Raw genomic sequence first — 26,885 nt, 5'->3', positions numbered from 1 at the left:
AAACACTACATAGCCTCAACGCATTGTTAAAACTATAATTTTATATCAGGTATGGTCATTCTATAGCTCTGTCTGTGAATTTGGGAGTGGTAATATTTCTCTAGACCAATCCAACTTTTTTTAATTGTTTGAACTGCTGACTGAAGCTTTAAGTAGCGTTTAGCTAGTTTGGCTAGCGTTAAACTAGAGTTTAGGTCTGTCCAGGAGGGAGTGCCGTCTCTGTCGCTCACCTGAACTTCATCTCCTGGCAGAAGGACAGGTCGTCTCGTCTCTCCATCATCACCTCCACCAGCTGGCACAGCTTGGTTTTCATCTGGATGGCATGCAACGTGTTGCCTAAGACACGCACGTACCTGGGGGGGTGAGATCAGACCGAATAAGGTCCTGAAGAGTGACAACTGATTAGGTATTTCATAAGCTGTGAGTGTTTGTCTCTCACCTGACCAGGTTGAGCATCATGGTCTCTATGCTGGCCTGTCCAAGGTGCTCTGAGCTGCCCTCAGCATGGTTATCCAGTAGGTTCTTCATGATGGCAATGGTCTGCTCCACAAACTGTGTGTTAGTGTCATTGATGGGGACCTGCAAGGGCACAGAGACAAATGAATGAAATCAGTTTAAACTACTTTCCTGCTAATGTCAACAACTCAGCTTTATAATGAACTAATGAAATTCAACAACATCAGCGCAGGCAGGGCTCTGTGCTACAATCAGCAAAAAAGTCACCATCCCCCTGTAAAACTCCCTAGAATGACATTCTACACTAATACAATTCAAATAATTGGTTAACGTGCCCCATCCTCCTCCGCAGCCCATCCACTCACCGGCCCCTGTGTGTCGAAGAAGCGTCCGATGCTGTTCCTTAGCTTGTTGAAGAGCATGTGGTACAGGACAGGGCTGAGCTCCAGCCCCAGTAGCTCCTTGACGTTGGTGCGGACGTGTAGACCCACCCTCTCATGACCACATACCAGCAGGACCAGCAGGCGGTCCAGGAACCTGCCCAGGGGGGTTTCAGTGGAGGAAGAAGAGGAGCAGGTGGCTGAGGCTCCAGCTGCAGCGTTGGAGACCTCACAGACGCCCACAGAGACCATAGAGTACTTGCGTTCGCTCATGGGGCCCATGGGGGGGCTGTAGGTGGTGGGGCCACAGGGCTTGCTGTGCTGGGACAGACACACCCCACCCAGAGCACACAGGAAGCCTGTCATGTTGATCCACTCCTGCAGGGGGAGACAAATAGGGTAGAGTTTGGAGCAATGGTCCCTATATTATTATTTTTTATTAACAGTGAAACACACCCAAATCCTAAAAATGTAAGTGCTCTTACCTGACCATCCTCCACCTTGTTTTTGGGAAAGTTCAGAATCTGTTTGGTGTCCTGCTCCCATTTTGCATGCGTGTCCTCCCATGCCTGGGGTGAGACATGGAAACAAGAAGGGACAAGTCACTAATCCTGGAAGGATGTAAGTAAGGATAAACTGTATTTTATGCTTCTTTATTCTTTCACACCTCAGTGTTTCCTGCAGTGGGGTGCTCTATCCTTCTCAACAAGGCCATCACTCTCTTCTGCAGGGTGGAACGTCCTACCAAACAGAGAAACAAGTAGCGGAGTCACTGTCTGAAACCGTTGGCCTTTTTAGTGACTCTCAGAGCATGTTATAGTGGTGTTCAAAACATAGTGTTTTTACTGACCGGTGGCCATTATGTTGCTGACGGAGGCGAACTCTGTGAAGGTGGCGTAGTTGGGCAGGATGTTCTGGACGAGCACCTCGTCAGCGGAACAGCGGATGTCAGCCTCCTCACACAGGTGTCTGAAGCAGGACATGGCCACCAGCACGGCCTCGGTGTCAGGGCTCCACAGAAACATGTATAGACACACCTCCAGTTTGGTCTGGGCCTGTCTGCAGATGGGGATTCCACTGCCCTGCGTGGCACACTCCTGGGCGAGCAGAGAGGAGTTAGACACGTCCAACACACATTTAGACATGTCCAACACGTGTATTTGACTTGTATAACTGGAAAACACTCCGGACGGTTTTCCAGACCTAAGCTAGTCCTAGACTTAAACATTATTTTGAATGGAAATTCTCTATTGAAAGTGCTTTTTAGTTCAGAACTAGGCTTAATCTGCGTCTGGGAAACTAGCCCTCAATGGTTATTCTGATGTGAGGTTAGAGTCCCTGACCTCACCTTGTTCTTTAGGAGGAACTTGTTCCTGCAGATAAGGATCTCCCTCAGCCACTTCAACACCTCTGTACTGTTCACCATCTGGTGACCAATCAGCTTCTTGCAGATCAGGAAGAGAACCAGGGAGCTGCAATGGGATAGGCCAGTGTTAGAGCCCAATGGAATCTCAACACACACCCCTAAAGACTGGGACTACTACTGAATCCATGACCAGTGTGTCTGTCTACATGGATTATCTCTGGACTGAAAAGCCCCCAGAACTAAACCATGTCCTTGTACCTGATGTCCCAGAAGGTTTCAATGGGGGCCTGAGGGTTCCACAGCTCTATGGTCTCAGGCAGGTGCAGCACCAGCAGAGCCTGGGCAGGGAGAGAGAGACAGATAGGGAGAAATATGCCTTACTTGAAGTTGATAATTCAATGCTAGGGAATAGAACTGAAGTGGACAGAATGAGAAAGAATAAAGAAGCAGAGTAGATGGAGTGAGAGTAAGGGAGAGAAGGAGTGTGAACTGACCTCCATGGCCTCCTGGGAAAGCTGGGCTGTATTGACCAAGGGCACCAGCTGCACCAGGCCTGCGATCAGCTCTGCTGTGCTGCTCTGGGTCTCCTGAGCCTGCTTCCCTGGGTTCTACAACACACACAATGTCAAACATGCATGTATGGGTGAACGCAAGGGCGGAGAGGAAATCGAACCACACACATAAGTGGAAGTGAGGGTGATTAACTATTTAAACAGAAGGGACATTGTCTCAGTATATACAGTTGAAGTCGGAAGTTTACATACACCTTAGCCAAGTACATTTAAACTCAGTTTTTCACAATTCCTGACATTTTAATCCTAGTAAAAAGTCCCTGTTTTAGGTCAGTTAGGATCACCACTTTATTCAGTCATTATGGCCAAACAGTTCTATTTTTGTTTCATCAGACATTTCTCCAAAAAGTACGATCTTTGTCTCCGTGTGCAAACCGTAATCTGGCTTTTTTATGGCGGTTTTGGAGCAGTGGCTTCTTCCTTACTGAGTGGCCTTTCATGTTCTGTCAATATGGGACTCATTTTACTGTAGATATAGATACTTTTGCATCGGTTTCCTCCAGCATCTTCACAAGGTCCTTTGCTGTTGTTCTGGGATTGATTTTCAGTTTTTGCACCAAAGTACGTTCATCTCTAGGAGACAGAACGCGTCTCCTTCCTGAGCGCTATGACGGCTGCGTGGTCCCATGGTGTTTGTACTGTTTGTACAGATGAACGTGGTACCTTCAGGCATTTGGAAATTTCTCCCAAGGATGTACCAGACTTGTGGAGGTCTACAATTTATTTTCTGAGGTCTTGGCTGATTTCTTTTGATTTTCCCATGATGTCAAGCAAAGAGGCACTGAGTTTGAAGGTAGGCCTTGAAATATCAATTCAAATTTATTTCTATAGCCCTTCGTACATCAGCTGATATCTCAAAGTGCTGTACCGAAACCCCGCCTAAAACCCCAAACAGCAAGCAATGCAGGTGTAGAAGCACGGTCATTGAGAGTATCTCTACCGCTCTTGCTGTCTCTATAGAGTTGAAAACAGCAGGTCTGGGACAGGTAGCACGTCCGGTGAACAGGTCAGGGTTCCATAGCCGCAGGTACACCTCCAATTGACTCGAATGATATCAATTAGCCTATCAGAAGCTTCTAAAGCCATGATATAATTTTCTGGAATTTTCCAAGCTCTTTAAAGGCACTGTCAACTTAGTGTATGTAAACTTCTGACCCACTGGAATTGTGATACAGTGAATTATAAGTGAAATAATCTGTCTGTAAACAATTGTTGGAAAATGACTTGTGTCATGCACAAAGTAGATGTCCTAACTGACTTGCCAAAACTATAGTTGGTTAACAAGAAATTTGTGGAGTGGTTGAAAAACTAATTTTAATGACTCCAACCTAAGTGTATGTAAACCTCCGACTTCAACTGTATGTGGTGGTTGGTGTCAGACTTACGTGCAGCATGAGTTTGGGGTCAGCGTGGATGAGTTTGACCAGAGCGAGGAGGAGGCACTTGTAGCTGCGTGTATCCAGGTCTGTGGTTTTCTCTTTGAACTTAAGGCTGGTGGTCATTTTCTCTTTAAATGACAGAGTCTGTCAGAGAGAGAAGTTGTACATTTAGGTGTAGCTAATACATACTTTTCCTAAGAGGTTCGCTTACACAGGAAAACAAAAGGTGTTTCAAACGATTGGTGTGAAAGTGAGTGTGAATGTGCGCGTGTGTGTAGTCCCTTTCTCACCGGCGTCATGCGTAGTGGGGCATGTGTGTGAAGGCCTTGCATCACTCGGCTCAGAGTGTCTGAGAACATTAGTCGCAGCTCTCCAGAGTAGCAGTACACTGCATCAATCTTAGGCCACCAGTCCAGATCAGACTAAAGGATGAAGAGGATAGAAGATCATTAATATTGCACTGCTGTGGGAAAGGCCAATGAGATCAGCACTGTCCTATCAAATGTACTTCGACTGAACTTGGTAGGAAGTAGTAGTGGAGACGGTACAAACTTACATTGGTGATGATTCTGTGCAGGGAGTTGACCAGGACAAAGTGAAAGGTAGAGGGGGAGGCGGAGGCCAAACAGACCTGAGGAGATTGTCTTTATTAATGTTTCGTCAAAAAAGCCGCTTTGACACCGAGGTATCATTCAGACATGGTCTGCACATTTTCTGCCAACGCGCTGAGCAGACTGACTGACCTTAAAGTGCTGATTGTTGTGAGGGTTGATACGGAAACAGGAGACGAAGCAGTCGATCATGAGGTCCACGTCTGCGTTCTGGCTGCCTGCCCCGCGAGAGAAGGGCTTGGTGGGGTTGAAGAGCAGGGCCTGATGGGATAGATAAGTGTCTGTATGTGACCGTCTGCAATATTCCAAATTAACCAATTTCCCAATTAACCCTTACGCAAGGGGCTTTATGAAGGTCTGAAAGGATTGGATAGGTATTAACAAAATGGTCATAGCTCCATAGCGGTAGCACTAGCACAAAAGTTGCACTATAAAAGTCTAAGGGGTAGCCATAGGCATATCAATCATTGTTTACCGTTCAGGACGTTGTAGATAGAAATGTTCTATATAGAAAGGACATTGTCAATTTTACTCCACGACTGGAATGACAAACATAAAACCCAGACACCACTGCTGTAGTGTTCCATAGCCCCCAGAGGGCGACAGAGTGTTTCGTTTATCTGACCTTGAGGTCCACCACGATGGACTGCACCAGGAGGAAGATGCCCGAGTGGTCCTCCCGGTTGATGTAGGTGGAGGCCTTGCACAGTTTGACACAGGCGATGGCTGCACTCTCTGTTAGTTGCTTGCTGCCCCCCTGGCCTGCTAGAGCCTTCCTCAAGCTCTCCAGGAACAGCTTCTGTAACGAGATAGAGAAAGCAACTATCAGCCACACGACCTATTTAATCCCAGTATGTGTGTGTGCGCACTCATCTCACCTTGTTGGCCTTGCTCTCCTCCACCACCTCTCGAGAGATGATGTGTGTGATCTCGGGACAGAGGATGAGGAGGATGATCTGTAGAGGCCACACCGCTGCCTTCCTCTTGGCACTCTCAGCAAAGCTGTCCACCAGGTCAAACAGCCTCTCCGCAGCATCTAAAGGGCGTGCCAGACAGACGAGTGAGATAGCCCTTAACTCATCATACTTCTTATTTATCGTCCTGATCTGTTCCCTACAGTCCCTTTGAGACTGAAGATTTCACATTAAAATAAAAATGTAAAATGAAAAGCGCATGTAATGATAGCATCTGCATTGTGTTTCAGTCCAATACAAGGCACTTGAGAATACTGACCTGCCATGTCTGTCTGTGGTCTCTGGTAGAGCATGGTAAACTCATCAGGGTAGTTCTCTACCCAGTTCCAAAAGGCCTGGGGAGGAACACAAATATTTAGCACTGTCCTCTCTAGAATCAAATCAAATTTTATTTGTCACATACACATGGTTAGCAGATGTTAATGCGAGTGTAGCGAAATGCTTGTGCTTCTAGTTCCGACAATGCAGTAATAACCAACAAGTAATCTAACTAACAATTCCAAAACTACTGTCTTGTACACAGTGTAAGGGGATAAAGAATATGTACATAAGGATATATGAATGAGTGATGGTACAGAGCAGCATAGGCAAGATACAGTAGATGGTATCGAGTACAGTATATACATATGAGATGAGTATGTAAACAAAGTGGCATAGTTAAAGTGGCTAGTGATACATGTATTACATAAGGATACAGTCGATGATATAGAGTACAGTATATACGTATGCATATGAGATGAATAATGTAGGCTAAGTAACATTATATAAGGTATCATTGTTTAAAGTGGCTAGTGATATATTTACATCATTTCCCATCAATTCCCATTATTAAAGTGGCTGGAGTTGAGTCAGTGTCAGTGTGTTGGCAGCAGCCACTCAGTGTTAGTGGTGGCTGTTTAACAGTCTGATGGCCTTGAGATAGAAGCTGTTTTTCAGTCTCTCGGTCCCAGCTTTGATGCACCTGTACTGACCTCGCCTTCTGGATGATAGCGGGGTGAACAGGCAGTGGCTCGGGTGGTTGATGTCCTTGATGATCTTTATGGCCTTCCTGTGACATCGGGTGGTGTAGGTGTCCTGGAGGGCAGGTAGTTTGCCCCCGGTGATGCGTTGTGCAGACCTCACTACCCTCTGGAGAGCCTTACGGTTGAGGGCGGAGCAGTTGCCATACCAGGCGGTGATACAGCCCGCCAGGATGCTCTCGATTGTGCATCTGTAGAAGTTTGTGAGTGCTTTTGGTGACAAGCCGAATTTCTTCAGCCTCCTGAGGTTGAAGAGGCGCTGCTGCGCCTTCTTCACAATGCTGTCTGTGTGAGTGGACCAATTCAGTTTGTCTGTGATGTGTATGCCGAGGAACTTAAAACTTGCTACCCTCTCCACTACTGTTCCATCGATGTGGATAGGGGGGTGTTCCCTCTGCTGTTTCCTGAAGTCCACAATCATCTCCTTAGTTTTGTTGACGTTGAGTGTGAGGTTATTTTCCTGACACCACACTCCGAGGGCCCTCACCTCCTCCCTGTAAGCCGTCTCGTCGTTGTTGGTAATCAAGCCTACCACAGTTGTGTCGTCCGCAAACTTGATGATTGAGTTGGAGGCGTGCGTGGCCACGCAGTCGTGGGTGAACAGGGAGTACAGGAGAGGGCTCAGAACGCACCCTTGTGGGGCCCCAGTGTTGAGGATCAGCGGGAAGGAGATGTTGTTGCCTACCCTCACCACCTGGGGGCGGCCCGTCAGGAAGTCCAGTACCCAGTTGCACAGGACGGGGTCGAGACCCAGGGTCTCGAGCTTGATGACGAGCTTGGAGGGTACTATGGTGTTGAATGCCGAGCTGTAGTCAATGAACAGCATTCTCACATAGGTATTCCTCTTGTCCAGATGGGTTAGGGCAGTGTGCAGTGTGGTTGAGATTGCATCGTCTGTGGACCTATTTGGGCGGTAAGCAAATTGGAGTGGGTCTAGGGTGTCAGGTAGGGTGGAGGTGATATGGTCCTTGACTAGTCTCTCAAAGCACTTCATGATGACGGAAGTGAGTGCTACGGGGCGGTAGTCGTTTAGCTCAGTTACCTTAGCTTTCTTGGGTACAGGAACAATGGTGGCCCTCTTGAAGCATGTGGACAGTAGCTATGTTTCCATTAACTTTTCCAGTGATTTATTGGCAACATTTAGAACGTTTGAATAGAAAATAATTTTAATTTGCAAAAAAAATGTAGAATAAGGCTGTAATGTAACAAAATGTGGAAAAAGTCCAGGGGTCTGAATACTTTCCGAAGCCACAGATCAATTGCCTGCTACGGTGCATTTCCATCCAACTGTCTTGTGTCGATAAAAACAGCTGGACGTTTTCACAAAAACCTAGTGTTGAATAAACATGAAGGAGTTGAAGTGTTTCCATTATCCATTTAGGCAAATTGCACATGAATAATATGGCGACAGCCTGGATTCCCTCCCAGCCATCTGTCCCATGTCTCAGGTAGCCCACAAAGGCCAGCATGGATAGAGCGCAAGAATTTACTAATCTGCCATAGTCTAATAATTCCTATGTGCCAATTTATTGTCATGGTGAACCTTGCACTGCAGTTGATCTGAAATAATGGGATAGTAAAACTTAGTAAAACTTGCATAGTGCTCTGCGTACCGTCAACACTATTCGGCAATCAACATTTATCTGAAAAACATTGCTTCTATCATAATTTGTAGCAATAAAGAAAGTTTAAAAATGGTGTCAATCTTTAGAGCATTTTTCCAATAGCTGCCATTTCATTACACATTTCAATGTTTTTTCCAATAAACCTGCATCAATGGAAACCTGCATCAATGGAAACCTGCATCAATGGAAACCTGCATCAATGGAAACCTGCATCAATGGAAACCTGCATCAATGGAAACCTGCATCAATGGAAACCTGCAACCTGTGATGTCCTCAAAGTGGAAAATTGTATTTTAAACCTTTCACCAGCAGCCAAGAGGTGTCAGTAGTGAATACCATGAATAACACACTACATGTTCAATTCAATGTTATGTGGACACCTGCTAGTCAAACATCTCATTCTAAAATCATGGGCATTAATAAGGAGTTGGTCCCCCTTTGCTACTATAACAGCCTCCACTCTACTGGGAAGGCTTTCCACTAGATGTTCAAACACTGCTGCGGAAACTTGATTCCATTCAGCTGCAAGAGCATTAGTGAGGTTGGGCACTGATGTTGTGCGATTAGGCCTGGCGCGCAGTTGGCGTTCCAATTCATCCCAAAGGTGTTCGATGGGGTTGAGGTCAGGGCTCTGTGCAGGCCAGTCAAGATCTACCACACCGGTCTCAACAAACCATTTCTGTATGGACCTTGCTTTGTGCATGGGGGCATTGTCATGCTGAAACAGGAAAGGGCCTTCTCCAAACTGTTGCCACAAAGTTGTAAGCACAGAATCGCCTAGAATGTCATTGTAAGCTGTAGAGTTTAGATTTCCCTTCACTGGAACTAAGGGGCCTAGCCTGAACCATGAAAAACAGCCACAGACCATTGTTCCTCCTCCACCAAACTGTACACTTGACACTACGCATTGGGGCAGGTAGCATTTTTCTGGCATCCACATGCAGATTTGTCAGTCGGACTGCCAGATGGTGAACCGTGATTCATCACTCCAGAGAACACGTTTCCACTGCTCCAGAGTCCAATGGTGATGAGCTTTACACCACTTCAGCCGACGCTTGCCATTGTGCATGGTTATCTTAGGCTTGTGTGCGTCTGCTCGGCCAATGAAACCCATTTCATGAATCTCCCGACATCAGTTTTTGTGCTGACGTTGCATCCAGAGGCAGTTTGAAACTCGGTAGTGAGTATTGCAACCAAAAACAGGCAAGTACACTATGCACTTCAGCACTCAGTGGTCCCATTCTGTGAGCTTGTGGCCCATCACTTCACGGCTCACCGGTCAGCAACTGGTGTGGCTGAAATAGCCAAAACCACTAATTTGAAGGGGTGTCCACATACCTTTGGCCATGTAGTATATAATAATACACCAACTTCATAAACACAAAACAGCAGCACTGAATATAGATATATTGGTGCACAAACCTTTTCCAAACTGTTAATGACGGCAAGTTGGGCAGGTTTCTTCAGGGCTTTGAATTTTAATACCGTTTCTGAGAGGATGTAGTAAAAAGTAATAGAGTATTAGCAAAAAACTATTTAAAAAAAGAGTATGACATACAAGGGATTGAGTGAGTGTGTAGCTACCTTGGAGCAGTCTTTTAAGTTTGGAGCAGTCCACGTTGATGTACTGCACGAGCTCTATATCGTGCACATCCACAGTGTCTTCTGAGCAGACTGTCAGCTCCTGCAACCTGAGGGAGAACACAATGGATAAGGACTCTGACACTGCCATGGAACAAGTTCGTCCAGTCAAACATGACATGCAGAGATATAATTCTAACAGTTTCTCAGGAGAAAGGAGGGAAAGAAGAGGGGGTGGAAGAGAGGGAAAAGAGGACAGCCTTGTAGAGGTTGCCTTTTTGACATCATCCCCTCATCCTTCAAGACAGGAAACTGACATGAGTGTATCAATGACGTGAAACTTTCTGAATGTTGCCAGTCTACAGTAAACATGTCCCCCATGGATGATGTATTGCTCCTTGTGTCAATTAGAGACAATTATTACAAAGTATGTTGCGTGGAAAGAAATTTAATTTGTAAGTACCAAAATTATATAGGTTGTTATGGGAACCTAGTTGCTCATGAGGGGCTGCATATATGAACCAGATTTCATGACAATAGTTCAAACGGGACTGGAGATATGCTTGTTCAAAGTTTGGAATTTCAGTTGATTACTATAGCACCCCCTTTGAGACAATCCACATAAATCTCTATTGGAAGATGGGTGAATGATACAAGTTTCTTAAAAAATCAGGCCAGTGCTGTCTGAGACATCACGTGTGATGAAGGTACAACTGTACGAATGTACTAACGGATGGAGACCTATCAAGTCCCGTCTCCAATTTACAATGGCGCGATGTGCGGCATATGGATGCAACAAGCGCCAATTCAAAACATGTGGAAAGACATTTAGTTTGAAAGTTCCTGAAATGATAATGGTTGTTATGGGAAATGTGTTTCTAATGAGGAAATGCATGCATATAAAAAAAATGACATGACTGTAGCTCAAACAGGGCAGGAGATATGCTTGTTCATAATTTGGAATTTCAGTTGAATACTATAGCACCCCCTTTAGCCAATCAGTGTAATTTTGTAAATGTTGTATCTCTATGGCAAGATGCGTTATTAATCCAAGTTCAGTAAAAATCGGGCCAGCACTGTCTGAGATATCACGTGTGACAAACATACTAACGGACAGAGGCAGATCCACAGTCCCCTTTACGATTTCATTGTGGGGGACAATTAACCTAATAGAAGTAACAGGATTCCCTGTTTTATTGTTCATCTGAACATTCTGTAACGTTGCACCATCCTGAACATCCTGGGTGGGGAGGGAGGGATTTCCGTCATGACTGGGTTAACAGTTCATTCACAGTGACATTGTCCATGGCTGGCTGTTTAACTGAAGTGCTGAGGTATGCAAACAAGGCATATGGCATAAGTAGAAAGGGTGCCCAAACAGTCACCTCATCATTACTTCTGAAGACATAACTTCATTTGAAATATTTGTAATATTACACTTTTGGGAAAATCAGGTCTGGTGGAAGTTTTTAAAGACACAAATGCATTTTTCCACAAAAGATAATGTAGGTCAGTTGCCATTGACCTTGGAAGAACAACAAGGTGGGCAGGCTATTATTCCAGCCCTGTACTAACACATCTGATCAACTGCTCATCAACACAGTGATAGTGACAGTGAATTAATTAGCCAACACAGTCTGCAGTTCCTCAGGATCAGGGTTACCTGGTGGAGATGCGGCTGAAAACAGCGTTAAAGTTGTTGCAGCTGAGGGAGAAGAGGACCCCTGAGGCGGAGGCACGGAGCTCAGCAGCGTGCTGGTGGCCCTCGCGGTACGTGTGGATGAAGTGACAGATCTCTGGCAGCAGCTGCTTCACCAGCATGGTCTCGTCCAGACGCAGGCAGTCCTTTGATTGCTGGGAGGATTTTATTTGATTTATTAGGATCCCCGTTAGCCGATGTCAGCTAGTCTTACTGGGGTCCAACACATAACCAAAAATCATTTACAGACAAAAGACTTTACAATTTACATACATTTAAAAACAGTAACATGTAGTGTGTGTGTGCATCTATCAGTTCCACGTCAATGTCAGTACATACACACAAGAGGAATACAGAGACAAAGAGAGAGAAGACATGAGAGGATAGGGTGTGTGTAAGCTGGCGTCTCCAGGTTCTCTGAGAAAACAATGAGTGCTTTTCAGGTTATCAGTGGCAACTTCTCACATGTTTTAGATTTATACAGCTGGACATGAAATACACTTATGTGGGTAAAGTGCCTTGCTCAGTGGCACAAACACAGCATGTCCCTACCTGGGATTCACCAGTGCTCCCGTTGGCAAATTCCCAAAACTACACGAGTCAAACTGGCAGCCTCATACCAGGACAGACTGCATATAACTGCATTCCAAACCTGTAGCTCACCCATATGTAGGAAATAGTCTTAACACAAAATAAGGCTACTACTATACTTAAACATTTGTAACATAAAAACTCAAATTCTAACGAGAATTCCATAGCGTCCATGAGGGGAGCAGCTGGCTTCCGTCTGACGACATGCCCTAATGAAAAACCTATACAGGAAACTCTCAGCGATCCCATTGGAGGCTGTGAAAGCACTAACTCAAGTCGAGGAAACACCTGGAAATGGAATCTTCTGCTGCAGGGTTGCAGAACTGAGGCACCTATTTCAGAAGTGAAGAGAACGCACGAGTGAAGAAAGGGGTTTAAGTGTAGGTCTATGTGTCTGGAAAAAGCAGAGAGAGAGAACAGGGGCATCCATGATCCATTGAACCAATGTAATACTGGCGTTGTGTTGGGATACTTAAAGCGTTTTAGAATATTGGTGCAATATTTTGAGGCCAATGCTCTTGACTGGCAATGTTCAATTAAATTCAGTCAACAGAAAACTGTTTGAGTTGGGGGAGGCCATAGGACTAATATGGGACAGGCTAGGGAAAAACAAAAATGGGGTAATGTTTATACACAACAAACACACAGAAGCAAGTGTAGGGGGTTGGTTAGCAGACCAACTAAATGGTGACGTAATAAGGTATACAGTAGATGCAGACTGTAAAGGTTTTCCTCACCGATGCCAGGCACTTCTCCAGTGTGTCCAGGATAATCAGCTGGGAGAGGTAGAGGTTCTTCTCAGCAGCTTCCCCGAATATCCGCTGGAGAGAGGAGGGGTGGGTACAGGACAGGTTACAGACACAGAGGACACAGTGATTTGGCAAACACCACTTCCAGCCCTTAGCATGCATCCTAAACTTGAGTTGTCTGAGTTTTGACTCAATACACGCCTTCCAGGAGGTAGAGTTGATGACATGCAACGTGGTGATCCCCATAGCTAAAAGAGACATGTTAAAAAACGCCACTTACCATGTTGTTCACATTTTTTAGTATGTTCGTGAGGCCACTGATGACGTGGGAGAACTTGTACTTAGAGATGTTGATGAGACATTCCTTGTTGTGCTCTGTGCTGACTTTGGTGTGGTTGTTCTGATGTCCCGTTTTAACAGGAAGCTAAGGAGAAAGAGAAAAAAGCATGTGTCATCCTAAAGTCACAGGGGAATCTAGCCACGGGTGAAGGTATTATACAGTGGACAATGTATGCAGCAGGTTTGAACAAGTCTAATAGAATTACACAAAGCCGGCCTCCCCAGTGGCACAGCAGTCTAAGGCACTGCACCGCAGTGCTTGAGGCGTCACTACAGACCCGAGGTTGTCCGGGTCAGGGGAGGGTTTGGCAGGACGGGATGTCCTTGTCCCATCGCTATCCAGCGACTCCTTGTGGCGGGCCGGGTGCATGTACGCCGACTTCGGTCACCAGTTGAACTGTGTTTTCTCCGTCACATTTGTGTGGCTGGCTTCCTGGTTAAGTGAGCAGTGTGTCAAAAAGCAGTGCAGCTTGACAGGGTCGTGTTTCGGAGGATGCATGGCTCTCGACCTTCGCCTCTCCCGAGTCTGTACGGGAATTACAGCGATGGGACAAGACTAACTTCCAATTGGATATCACGAAATTGGTGAGGAAAAGGGGGTATAAAACAAAAGTTTGGACACACCTACTCATTCAAGGGTTTTTCTTTATTTTTAATATTTTCTACATTGTAGAATCATATTGAAGACATCAAAACTATGAAATAACACACATGGAATCATGTAGTAACCCAAAAAAGTTTTTACCAACTTAAAATATGTATTATATTTGAGATTCCTCAAAGTAGCCACACTTGCCTTGATGACAGCGTCGCACACTCTTGGCATTCTCTAAAACAAGCTTCACCTGGAATTATTTTCCAACAGTCTTGAAGGAGTTCCCACATATGCTGAGCACTTGTTGGCTGCTTTTCCTTCACTCTGCAGTCCAACTCATCCCAAAACAATCTCAATTGGGTTGAGGTCAGGTGATTGTGGAGGCAAGGTCATCTGATGCAGCACTCCATCACTCTCCTTCTGGTCAAATTGCCCTTACACAGCCTGGAGGTGTGTTGGTCATTGTCCTATTGAACAACAAAAGACAGTTCCACTAAGCACAAACCAGATGGGATGGCTTATCGCTGCAGAATGATGTGGTAGCCATGCTGGTTAAGTGTGCTTTGAATTCTAGATAAAATCACTGACAGTGTCACCAGCAAAGCACCCCCACACTATCACACCTCCTCCATGCTTCATGGTGGGAACCACACATGCCAAGATCATCCGTTCACCTACTCTGCGTCTCACAAAGACCCGGCAGTTGTAAACAAAGATCTTGTGTTTCTTGGCCCAAGCAAGTCTCTTCTTATTGGTATCATTTAGTTGTGGTTTCTTTGCAGCAATTCGACCATGAATGCCTGATTCATGCAGTCTCCTCTGAACTAGAGGTCGACCGATTAATCGGAATAGCCGATTAATTAGGGCCGATTTCAAGTTTTCGCTTAAAGTTAGAGAGGGAGATATAAGATTCCAGCTTCAGTGATTTTTGCAATTCGTTCCAGTCATTGGCAGCAGAGAACTGGAAGGAAGGCGGCCAAATGAGGTGTTGGCTTTGGGGGATGACCAGTGAAATATACCTGCTGGAGCGCATGCTACGGGTGGGTGTTGCTATCGTGAGCAGTGAGCTGAGATAAGGCAGGGCTTAACCTAGCAAAGACTTATAAATAACCTGGAGCCAGTGGGTTTGGCAACGAATACGTAACGAGGACCAACCAATGAGAGCATCCAGGTCGCAGTGGTGGGTAGTATATGGGGTTTTGGTGACAAAACGGATGGCACTGTGATAGACTACATCCAGTTTGCTGAGTAGAGTGTTGGAGGCTATTTTGTAAATGACATCACCGAAGTCAAGGATCGGTAGGATAGTCAGCTTTCCAACGGTATGTTAGGCAGCATGAGTGAAGGAGGCTTTGTTGCGAAATAGGAAGCCGATTCTAGATTTAATTTTGGATTGGAGATGCTTAATGTGAGTCTGGAAGGAGAGTTTACAGTCTGTCCAGACACCTAGGTATTTATAGTTGTCCACATATTTTAAGTCAGAACTGTCCAGAGTAGTGATGCTCGTCGGGCGGGTGCAGGCAGCGATCAGTTGATGAGCATACATTTAGTTTTACTAGCATTTAAGACCAGTTGGAGGCCACGGAAGGAGTGTTGTATGGCGTTGAAGGTCGTTTGGAGGTTTGTTAACAGTGTCCAAAGAAAGGCCAGATGTATACAGAATGGTGTCGTCTGCATAAAGGTGGATCAAAGAATCACCCACAGCAAGAGTGACATCATTGACATAGAAAAAACTTGGCCCGAAAATGTAACCCTGTGGCACCCCCATAGAGACTGCAAGAGTTCCGGACAACGGACCCTCCGATTTGACACACTGAACTCTGAGAAGTAGTTGGCGAAACAGGCAAGGCGGTCATTTGAGAAGCCAAGGCTATTGAATCTGCCGATAAGAATACGGTGATTGACAGAGTCGAAATCCTTGGCCAGGTCGATGAAGACGTCTGCACAGTATTGTCTCTTATTGATGGTGGTTATGATACCGTTTAGGACGTTGGGTTCACCTCAGCCACGCTCTCGACCAGCTCAGAAACCGGATTGCATAGCGGAGAAGGTACGGTGGGATTCGAAATGGTCGGTGATCCGTTTGTTCACTTGGCTTTCAAAGACTTTAGAAAGGCATGGCAGGATGGATATAGGTCTATAACAGTTTGGGTCTAGAGTGTCTTCCCCTTTGAAGAGGGGGATGACAGCAGTCACTTTCCAATCTTGAGGAATCTCAGATGATACGAAAGAGGTTGAAGTTTGAGGTTGGCGGCGGATACTATTCGGATTAGAGGGTCCAGATTGTCCAGCCCAGCTGATTTGTAGGGATCCAGATTTTGCAGCTCTTTCAGAACATCAGCTGTCTCGATTTGGGTGAAGGAGAAGCGGGGGGTTTGGGCCAGTTCCTGCAGGGGGTGCAGAGCTGTTGGCTAGGGTAGCCAGGTGGAAAGTATGGCCAGCCGTAGAGAAATGCTTATTGAAATTCTCGATTATCGTGGATTAATCAGTGGTGACAGTGTTTCCTAGCCTCAGTGCAGTGGGCAGCTGGGAGGAGGTGCTCTTATTCTCCATGGACTTTACAGTGTCCCAAAACCTTTTGGAACTAGCCTAACTAACTAAGTGAGTATTTTGGTTCCTGATTTCCCTGAAAAGTTGCATATCACGCAGACTATCCGATGCTAGTGCAGGACGCCACAGGATGTTTTTGTGCTGGTCAAGGGCAGTCAAGTCTGGAGTGAACTAAGGGCTACATCTGTCATTAGTTCTAAATTTGAAAGGGGCATGCTTATTTAAGATGACTACCTCTACTGACGGGACAAGTCGTGATGGATCGGCGGGGCTCCGTGTCGACAAAGGTTCCAGGCCAATTGGCAAGAGAGGTATTGTAGTTGGTGTACTTCGTTTACTAGCCGGGAGATGGGCCTAGCTCGAGGCTAACTAGTGCATGATTCTGGACAATAGTTACTCGGTAGCAGCTAGCTAGCTGCAATGATCCAGTGTAATGGTCCAGAGCTTGCGGCAGGATTCCGGTGATATCGTGGAGGGAAAAAAAGCAGTCCAATATGCTCAGGGCTGATATCGTGCTGTGCAAACTGGCAGGTATTATACGGGCTAAAGTGGCTGGTGTCTGAGCTATAGGTAAAGACCGCTAGCAGTGGCTAACAATGACTAAATAGCTAGTAGCTAACTAGCTCTGATGGAGGTTCCAGTTATAAGTAGAGGTCGACCAATTATGATTTTTCAACGCCGATACCGATTAAATCAGACGATTTTTGTTTATTTATTTGTAATAATGACAATTACAACAATACTGAATGAACACTTATATTAACTTAATATAATACATCAATAAAAATCAATTTAGCCTCAAATAAATAATGAAACATGTTCAATTTGGTTTATATAATGCAAAAACAAAGTGTTGGAGAAGTAAAAGTGCAATATGTGGCATGTAAAAAACGCTAACGTTTAAGTTCCTTGCTCAGAACATGAGAACATATGAAAGCTGGTGGTTCCTTTTAACATGAGTCTTCAATATTCCAAGGTAAGAGGTTTTAGGTTGAAGTTAATATAGTATTTATTGGACTATTTCTCTCTATACCATTTGTATTTCATATACCTTTGACTATTTGATGTTTTTATAGGCACTATAGTATTGCCAGTGTAACAGTATAGCTTCCGTTCCTCTCCTCGCCCCTACCTGGGCTCGAACCAGGAACACATCGACAACAGCCACACTCGAAGCAGCGTTACCCATCGCTCCACAAAAGCCGCGGCCCTTGCAGAGCAAGGGGAATAACTACTCCAAGTCTCAGAGCGAGTGACGTTTGAAACACTATTAGCACGCACCCCGCTAACTAGCTAGCCATTTCACATCGGTTACACCAGCCATTAGGCTGATAGGCTTGAAGTCATAAACAGCGCTGTGCTTGCGAAGAGCTGCTGGCAAAACGCACGAAAGTGCTGTTTGAATGAATGCTTATGAACCTGCTGCTACCTACCATTGCTCAGTCAGACCGCTCTATCAAATCATAGACTTAATTATAACATAATAACACACAGAAATACGAGCCTTAGGTCATTAATATGGTCGATTCCGGAAACTATCATCTCGAAAACAAGACGTTTATTCTTTCAGTGAAATACGGAACGGTTTCGTATTTTATCTAACGGGTGGCATCCATACGTCTAAATATTCTTGTTACATTGCACAACCTTCAATGTTATGTCATAATTACGTACAATTCTGGCAAATGAGTTCGCAATGAGCCAGGCTGCCCAAACTGTTGCATATACCCTGACTCTGCGTGCAATGAACACAAGAGAAGTGACACAATTTCACCTGGTTAATATTGCCTGCTAACCTGGATTTCTTTTAGCTAAATATGCAGGTTTAAAAATAGATACTTCTGTGTATTGATTTTAAGAAAGGCATTGTGTTTATGGTTAGGCACAGTCGTCAACGATTGTGCTTTTTTCGCAAATGCGCTTTTGTTAAATCATCCCCCAGCGTTGCATCGATTATATGCAACGCAGGACACGCTGCTAGATAAACTAGTAATATCATCAACCATGTGTAGTTAACTAGTGATTATGATTGATTGTTTTTTATAAGATAAGCTTAATGCTAGCTAGCGACTTACCTTGGCTTCTACTGCATTCGCGTAACAGGCAGTTGTGGAGTGGAGTGCAACGAGAGGCAGGTGGTTAGAGCGTAGGACTAGTTAACCGTAAGGTTGCAAGATTGGATCCCCGTGCTTACAAGGTGAAAAATCTGTCGTTCTGCCCCTGAACAAGGCAATTAACCAACCGTTCCTACGCCGTCATTGAAAATAAGAATGTGTTCTTAACTGACTTGCCTAGTTAAATAAAGGTATACATTTTTTTATTAAAAATCAAATCGGCGCCCAAAAATACAGATTTCCGATTGTTATGAAAACTTGAAAATCGTGGGGCAACAGAGCCAGGATGTTGTTAGCCTCGATTTCCACTTCCAGACTACCCCAACAGCCCAGTGATGAACAAGGCTTGGGAGCATGGTAAGTGGAGACTACACTGTTGTAGGCCTAATCATGGTTGAGGAAACAGTTAGGTTCAGACATGCATCCATTCTAAGGAAGAGCCTCATGGCCTAGGACTGCTTACTAGCTAGATCCTGTCCCTCAGGGAGAAACTTTGGCCTGGGAATGAAAGTCCCAAGATAGGGGGTAGGAGAATAGTCAGGCGTCTGAACTTCAGCCCACAGTCCAATCCCTGCTTCATATCTTTCTGGGCTGATGCTGTGATGACCAATACTACTAGGTTGAGATGATTATTTCTCATTCATTTCGTACATCACATTGGCATCCACCAACCTCTCTCTTCCTCTCTGTGGTAGCTTTTTGACATACATTTTTTTTGGTTGTAATGCAGGATTCTGAAGTTGCATACAACTGTGATTTAGACTTATTGTTCAGAACACTTTCATTGTTTCTGGACACTGGGTAGGTTTTTGGGCAAATTAAGCAAGGTTCACACAGAAAATATGATTCTGACTATGAAATCCACCCTGATAAAGCCAACACATGCAATCCTATGACTTAGAGGCTTCTAAATGGTCTTAACAACACGAGGAGGATTTAATCCCTTATTACACTTTCATCAAACTGTAATAATCCGAGCAGAGCTGCTAAGCCTGAGTACAATCACCATCTGAGTACAATCACCACTCTGTGCTACAGAATCCCTCCGTAGCCTCTGATCCTACCCAAACTGCACAAAAAGTGCTGATATTCCATTTCAAAAGTCTGTACTGGAGTTGAGGGCAGTTGCACAGTGTGCCATGGCACTTAAGCATGTTTAGGTTAAATACAAACCACCGCAAACCCTTTTCAAGTTTATTTGTAGAACAGCTTTCACACAAAGGAGTATAAAGAAGGTGACGAGTTTCTGGCAGCACTGCAGCAAGTACCATTTGTTTCAGTCCCTTTGGAGGTGGTCTTTGACAACCAAAACAGACAAAGCTTAGTTTGGATAAAATTGAGACCCAGAGCTGATTTACAGACATACCAGCTCTCAAGCAACAACAAACTCTCCATCAAGTCAGCTGGAGCATTTTAAAACGTTGATCTTACAATTTGATAATGTTGACTGATAATGACTTCTGATGAGATATAGTTAGGGGCAACAGAGAGTGTAAAAACTATTGATGGACTGGCTAGACTACCTGACCCAATGTTTCACACATTCAAAGGGATACTGTAGCAGTACTGTACAGTAGTATATGCCACTGCCTGTTCACACCGCTACCATCCAGAAGGTGAGGTCAGTACAGGTGATTTAAAGCTGGGACAGAGAGATAGAAGCTGTTTTTCAATCTCAAGGCCATCAGACTGTTAAATAGCCATCACTAACTCAGAGAGGCTGCTGCCTACACTGAGACGCAATTACTGGACACTTTAATAAATGGATCACTAGTTACTTAAAATAATGTTACTTTAATGATGTTTACATATCTTGCATTGCTCACGTCACCTGTACATACTGTATTTTATACCATCTACTGCACCTTGCCGATGCCGCACAGCCATCGCTCATCCATATACTTATATGTACATATTCTCATTCACCCCTTTAGATGTGTGTGCATTAGGTAGTTGTTGGGGAATTGTTAGATTACTTGTTAGATATTACTGCACTGTCAGAACCAGAAGCATTTCGCTACACTCGCATTAACATCTGCTAACCATGTGTATGTGACCAATAAAATTTGATTCGGTGTACCTGTAGCCTTCAGTCATTGTACAAATGCTAGTCAGCATTGGCTATCATCATTACCTCTTAACTTCATTCACACTGCATGCAGAGATCTAAAAAATTGTATCCACGAATTCATCCAACTCTGGGTAATAAGATTAAACTTAACTGCCAGAACCTTGTAGTTGGGCGAGCCTTGTAGACTGCTGCTGTGGTGACCACAAACACCTAAACACGCTCAAATATTGGATTGAGACAAACTCACACTACGTATATCATAATTTAAGGATGTGGTAATTATGTAAGTAGATATTTAACAAAAAACGGATGTCTGTCAATTTGTACGGATCCATGTTGTTTTTGATCTTATTATTGAGCGTTTAACGTTACCTCAGAGCAGAAACATGGTCAGGTTGAAAATCCAGATTCCTCAGACACCAACATGAATGTTGGCTGACAGCATGCAACCAGTATGTTCTTCATTTCCCCCCCACATGTGACAGACCTTGCATTTTAATCAGTGCATGTTGGAGTCACACCTCTCATTTGTTTACAGTTAGCAAGGTAGCTAAGTTATAGGACTTCCTAGCTGGTACAATAGGGACATCTTTTCCCCAATTGTCTAGGAAGAATTAACCAATATTAGACGTTGTGTGCAAATACTCCGAGTTAGCTACACCAACACCCAAAATATATGCAACATTAAAATGCATGTTTAGTTGGCTAGCTAGCTACATGGGTAGCTTACTAGCTAGGTAACTAAAAGTAACTTGCACTTTTGGTACACATCATCCAAACACAGATAAAAATATTTGTCCTAACGTAGTTATTATCAATAGCTACCTAGCTAGAAAGCAGTCTAGCATGCACTTCACAGTGACATAAATACAATTAGCTATCTACCTGTACAAGCCCTCAACAAAATATTCACTGCTTGCAGTTGCAACTAGCTAACTACTCCCACTTCGAACTCATATAACTAACACTATAATATTACCTGCTCGTCGAATCTGTTTATCACGGCCTGAACCCATTCCACTGGTTTATGTGCCGCCATGGCCGTGCGGATAGAAACCGCGAATGACTGCTTGCAATTCCAAGACGAATGTGGACGTTCGTGGCGATGTTAGGCCTGAAATAAGTCCCCAAACCGGCGTCTGAAGATGACAGTACGGCTTGGTTATTGTTCCCTTTGAGCAAGCTTTACCATGCCGCCATGACACACCACCGGAAGTCTTCCCAGTGAAACCGATGGGGATAGGAGATTGCAGAGCAAAGATACCCGTGCGTCGCTTGTTGATGTCGAAGGTAAACGCTAAGAGAATACACACAAACATTGACCATATAATGTAATGTTGTTACATGTAACTAACTAGCTTGACTTGCCACCGTGTGAAACATGTATGCTACCATATGTTACTAAAAAGAGCTGACAATATTATAACATGTAATCCAGGAGTTTATGTTTGAATTCTGGTTCTCTCACAACACAAGTCACTCAGAAAAGCATCTGTAGGCAGAAGCATGCTACATGTACATTTGGCATTTGAAAAAACTATAGCTGTGCTATGCTACCGAATGCAAAATGTATCTGTATCATAAAAGTGTAGTGCAATATTCCCTTCTCTTGCCACACACACATTCTCTCGCACTAGGGACAAATGTTTTGGCTACTTGTCCAGAGAGGTTTGAGCTTTAGAAGTGGATCTGCTGCAAAAGTAGACCTTTATTGCCATCTACAGGTCAAAGGTCAGACTGGCATTCAGTAAAATGTAAACATGGGCGATCCACAGAAAATGGAAATGTGTTTGTTTGAGAAGTTAAACCAGTTAATTCCCTTATAACTGAGTGTCCTGCATCATGTATTATTTTATTGGTTGTAAATTAAATACGGTTTATTTTACAGTACATGTATTTTACACTGAATCATTGATATCTGGTTGAATGTTGGTTGTGGGTGTAACGGTGTAACTGGCGCCTCTGGGCTGAGGGGCTCTGGCGCCTCTGGGCTGAGGGGCTCTGGCGGCCCCTGGCAGACTGGCGGCACTGGCGGCCCCTGGCAGACTGGCGGCCCCTGGCAGACTGGCGGCCCCTGGCAGACTGGCGGCCCCTGGCAGACGGGTGGCTCAGGCGGCGCTGGGCAGACGGGTGGCTCAGGCGGCGCTGGGCAGACGGGTGGCTCAGGCGGCGCTGGGCAGACGGGTGGCTCAGGCGGCGCTGGGCAGACGGGTGGCTCAGGCGGCGCTGGGCAGACGGGTGGCTCAGGCGGCGCTGGGCAGACGGGTGGCTCAGGCGGCGCTGGGCAGACGGGTGGCTCAGGCGGCGCTGGGCAGACGGGTGGCTCAGGCGGCGCTGGGCAGACGGGTGGCTCAGGCGGCGCTGGGCAGACGGGTGGCTCAGGCGGCGCTGGGCAGACGGGTGGCTCAGGCGGCGCTGGGCAGACGGGTGGCTCAGGCGGCGCTGGGCAGACGGGTGGCTCAGGCGGCGCTGGGCAGACGGGTGGCTCAGGCGGCGCTGGGCAGACGGGTGGCTCCGGCAACGCTGGACTGAGTAGCTCTCGTAGCGCCGAACAGGCGGGAAACTCCGGCTGCGCTGGAGAGGAGGAAGGCTCTGGCAGCGCTGGAGAGGCGGGAGCCCCTGTAAGAATGAGCCGGAGAGACAGCCTGGTGCAGGGGGCTGCCACCGGAGGGCTGGTGCGTGGAGGTGGTGACAGACCGGACCGTGCAGGCGCACTGGAGCTCTTGAGCACTGAGCCTGCCCAACCTTACCCGGTTGAATGGTCCCGGTCGCCCTGCCAGTGCGGCGAGGTGGAATAGCCCGCACTGGGCTATGCAGGCGAACCAGGTACACCGTGCGCAAGGCTGGTGCCATGTAAGCCGGCCCAAGGAGACGCACTGGAGACCAGATGCGTAGAGCCGGCTTCATGGCACTTGGCTCGATGCCCACTCTAGCCCGGCCGATACGCGGAGCTGGAATGTACCGCACCGGGCTATGCACCCGCACTGGGGACACCGTGCGCTTCACAGCATAACACGGTGCCTGCCCGGTCTCTCCAGCCCCCCGGTAAGCACAGGAAGTTGGCGCAGGTCTCCTACCTGGCTTCGCCACACTTCCTGTGTGCCCCCCCCCAAGAAATTTTTGGGGCTGACTCTCGGGCTTCCATCCACGCCGCCGTGCTGCCTCCTCATACCAGCGCCTCTCCGCCTTCGCCGCCTCCAGCTCTTCTTTGGGGCGGCGATATTCTCCAGGCTGTGCCCAGGGTCCTTTACCTTCCAATTCTTCCTCCCATGTCCATTCCTCTTTTCGCTGCTGTTGCCCGTTACCACGCCGCTTGGTCCTGTTGTGGTGGGTGATTCTGTAACGGTTCTCGAGGCGGACAAAAACGCAGCATGGTGATGATTCATGTTTGTTTAATAAAGGAAAACTATACATGAATAAACTACAAAACAATGACATGTGAAAACCTAAACAGTCCTATCTGGTGCAAACACAGAGACAGGAACAATCACCAGTCTGAAACCCAGGCTACCTAAATATGTTTCCCAATCAGAGACAATGACTAACACCTGCCTCTGATTGAGAACCATATCAGGCCAGACATAGAAATAGACAAACAAGACATCCAACATAGAATGCCCACTCAGATCACACCCACACATACCCACACATACAAAGCAAACTATGGTCAGGGTGTGACAGTGGGACATATCTGAAGTAGTATGTGTGTGTGCTCAATGAATCACACTCTGTGTGTGTGTGTGTGTGGGTGGGGGGGGGTGCATGTTCTATACATTATTCAGGACAACATTACTTTGTTTAGCCTACACCGTGACTATGACGGCATAATAAACTAAACTAAATATACTATGTATTTCCTAATCAAATGTGTTAACAGGGCAACACAAAAGAAGACAAAGGCCATCAATTCAATGCAAATATTACTGTATTAAAGGAAATTGTTGTATTAAGCTTGCTTTGAAAACCGTTTGAATGGCTTGGATAGGCCTATGGAGATGGTGGAAAACATCCTGATTAGAAGGGGACGTTTGCGAGGCTTCTCCTGTTGACAGGTGGAGATAAGACCCTCTGGGAGTCCAAATGTGGCAGGATGTGCCACTATGTTGGGCGACAGAAGAGAGAGAGAGTTGACATGCACTTTCATTTAGAAATGATGGTATATTGTATTCTTAGTTTCAACTCATTTTTACTTTCACAAATAAATGAGAACCAGAATCTTGAGATTTGGAAACTATAAATAATTTTACATAAGAGATTACTATCGATAATATATAATGTACTGTATATAGGGTTTAATATTTTTGCAATAGCAGCTTTGTACACCAATATCTCAAACAGTAAATGTCCTGCTGTATGGACTTACACATGATATCTTCAGCAGTAGTCTGGTCTTTGGATTCAGAATGGCGGGAATTCTTATTGGAATCCTTCTTGTTTCCCATCATGAATGGCTAAAACAAAAACATGTCAAAACAACTGTCACAGCAGAACAATCTCACGGTAATAACGATCACATCTTACACACCAGCACAACAAGATTTATAAATGGTTTTGGAATTAATGGATGGTTTTACATTTTCTCTAAATAACATTGTTTACTCACATTGACACAATTGTTAACTTAAATAAGTGTGATGTACCTTTAAGTTGAATTTCAGTCTGGCAAGCCTTTGTAGGAAAGACAGCTTCCCTCTGGTAGCCTTCACATCTTCAGCCATGAGAAGAGCTTCTGGCCTGGTGGCATCGAAAGATGTTCTTGAGGCTGCTCTTGATGCCTCGTTACAACTGTGGAGAAGCTCCTTGCTCAATGACTTCACAAGAATCCTATTGAAAGTGGAGTCCTGAGTCGACACGGCCAGTTGGAGTATTTTCTCTGAGCCAAACTCCTTCAACAGATGTTTGTAGACGGTGCTGTATACTTTGTGACTCTTCAGGTTCTTGGGATAAGCTTGGGTCTCAGAGCAGCCTGACCATGCACAGAAGGCAGCTATAACTTTTGGAATCAGGTCTTGTGACGTGCGTGTGACGTCAGTTGGGTACAGATCAGTTTGGGTTTGGATTTTTGACAGAAGTCTCACCACTAACATGCTGATGAGGCCGGTGAAGTCATCATCACCGACTAAGTTGTCAGTGGATGGGGTTGAAAGCGAAGCAACATCCGGGCTGGTTGAATTCTGATCACAAACAATGCTCTGAGGTACACCGAAACAACTGATGGTATCCCTTTCCTCAGCATCTATGTTGGCCTCAAAGCCTCGTGCAGCATTGGAGGTCCCACTTGTTGTCATGCTGATGGCGGAGAAAGATGGCAGAGGGTAGGACTTACCACTCAGTAGACTGCCTATATCAGTTAAAGTTCCGGTTGGAGATGCCCCTATGCTTTGTGCATCAGAAACCACAGAGTCCATGACCTGGCTTACCATTACTTTGGTAAACAGGCTGACTGTGTCACTAAATGCTGATGTAGAAAAAGAACATGAAATCCTATCTTCAGATACGCTAGCCGGCACACTAACTCCCTGAGCCAAACTCATTGAAGCTGTAGAGGGCACAAGGCTAGGAAGCAAGAGGCGCTTCACAGACTCCTCTGCAAAAAGCTGAACCAGCTTGTAAGCTGTGGGCTTCCCCACCGTCTTGTCATTCCTCTTCAGCTCAGTAAGGACTGTATCGGATGCACTCTTTCCAGCCGCCACTGTCAGAACCAGAGGGGTCAAGTTGCTCTCAGAAATGATGCGGTTGACTTGGTGAGTAAGATCACGTGAGAGAGCACCAATCCTACCCTGAGATATGAGCTCCTCCAGTCTTGCTATTGCAGCTGATAGATCAGGGTGGAATGCAACCTCCCCTTCTTCCTCTGGATGTACCTCCTTTATGATGGTATCCACTATTGCAGACATGCTTTCCCTGGCATCACACACTGATGTTTTTGGCTTAGTAGATTTGCCCATGTCGATGACTGAGCATCTCACAATGGGCTGAGTAATACTCTCTGGTAAATCAGAAGAGATGGGAGTGCCAGGGAGTGAAAATTCCCACTCTGATTTCTTTGATCTGGCAGATGAGGATGACAACGAGGAGGAAGAACGCTGTGGCGCTTGATAGATCAGTTCCTCACCACATTCACTGCTTACCCTTTCAACATCCTTCAGCATCATTCCAACCACATTCTCTATTTGTGAAAGCGCAGTCACCGTTTGGTCAGATTTTGACAGCT

General features: G+C 45.6%; 2 protein-coding genes across 8 annotated transcripts in view; both read right to left on the bottom strand.

Moving 5' to 3' along the window:
• Positions 1-21,929, bottom strand: part of LOC110507892 (neurofibromin) — a 107,784-nt gene extending 85,855 nt beyond the window's left edge. For 2 of the 7 annotated variants that reach the window (XM_036964934.1, XM_036964933.1), the window contains exons 1-22: positions 21,651-21,919; positions 13,283-13,426; positions 12,991-13,074; positions 11,627-11,817; positions 9,967-10,073; positions 9,805-9,872; positions 5,998-6,073; positions 5,643-5,800; positions 5,390-5,563; positions 4,897-5,025; positions 4,710-4,784; positions 4,444-4,575; positions 4,160-4,297; positions 2,697-2,810; positions 2,461-2,540; positions 2,185-2,308; positions 1,687-1,933; positions 1,504-1,577; positions 1,322-1,405; positions 822-1,214; positions 440-579; positions 231-353 (exon numbers count right to left, since the gene is read on the bottom strand). In XM_036964934.1, the coding sequence (XP_036820829.1) occupies positions 231-353; positions 440-579; positions 822-1,214; positions 1,322-1,405; positions 1,504-1,577; positions 1,687-1,933; positions 2,185-2,308; positions 2,461-2,540; positions 2,697-2,810; positions 4,160-4,297; positions 4,444-4,575; positions 4,710-4,784; positions 4,897-5,025; positions 5,390-5,563; positions 5,643-5,800; positions 5,998-6,073; positions 9,805-9,872; positions 9,967-10,073; positions 11,627-11,817; positions 12,991-13,074; positions 13,283-13,426; positions 21,651-21,710 (2,915 nt within the window). In that variant the 5' untranslated portion in view covers positions 21,711-21,919. Of the gene's footprint in view, positions 1-230; positions 354-439; positions 580-821; positions 1,215-1,321; positions 1,406-1,503; positions 1,578-1,686; positions 1,934-2,184; positions 2,309-2,460; positions 2,541-2,696; positions 2,811-4,159; positions 4,298-4,443; positions 4,576-4,709; positions 4,785-4,896; positions 5,026-5,389; positions 5,564-5,642; positions 5,801-5,997; positions 6,074-9,804; positions 9,873-9,966; positions 10,074-11,626; positions 11,818-12,990; positions 13,075-13,282; positions 13,427-21,650 lie in introns of all 7 variants that reach the window. The other 5 variants (XR_005039980.1, XM_036964937.1, XM_036964932.1 and 2 more) reach the window with 5 other exon arrangements.
• Positions 21,930-24,410: 2,481 nt separating this feature from the next.
• LOC118944746 lies at positions 24,411-26,581 on the bottom strand. The gene is made up of 3 exons (XM_036965429.1): positions 25,312-26,581; positions 25,035-25,122; positions 24,411-24,769 (listed from the first exon to the last, which is right to left on the bottom strand). Exons 1-3 carry the CDS (start codon positions 26,566-26,568, stop codon positions 24,618-24,620), a joined length of 1,497 nt encoding a protein of 498 aa, XP_036821324.1. The 5' UTR covers positions 26,569-26,581; the 3' UTR covers positions 24,411-24,617.
• Between the last annotated feature and the right edge of the window lie 304 nt (positions 26,582-26,885).

This window comes from Oncorhynchus mykiss, chromosome 27 (assembly GCF_013265735.2).
Source record: "Oncorhynchus mykiss isolate Arlee chromosome 27, USDA_OmykA_1.1, whole genome shotgun sequence".
Classification (NCBI taxonomy): domain Eukaryota; kingdom Metazoa; phylum Chordata; class Actinopteri; order Salmoniformes; family Salmonidae; genus Oncorhynchus; species Oncorhynchus mykiss.
The sequence above is the reverse complement of the archived record's forward strand: the minus strand, read 5'-3'. Positions and strand labels throughout refer to the sequence as shown.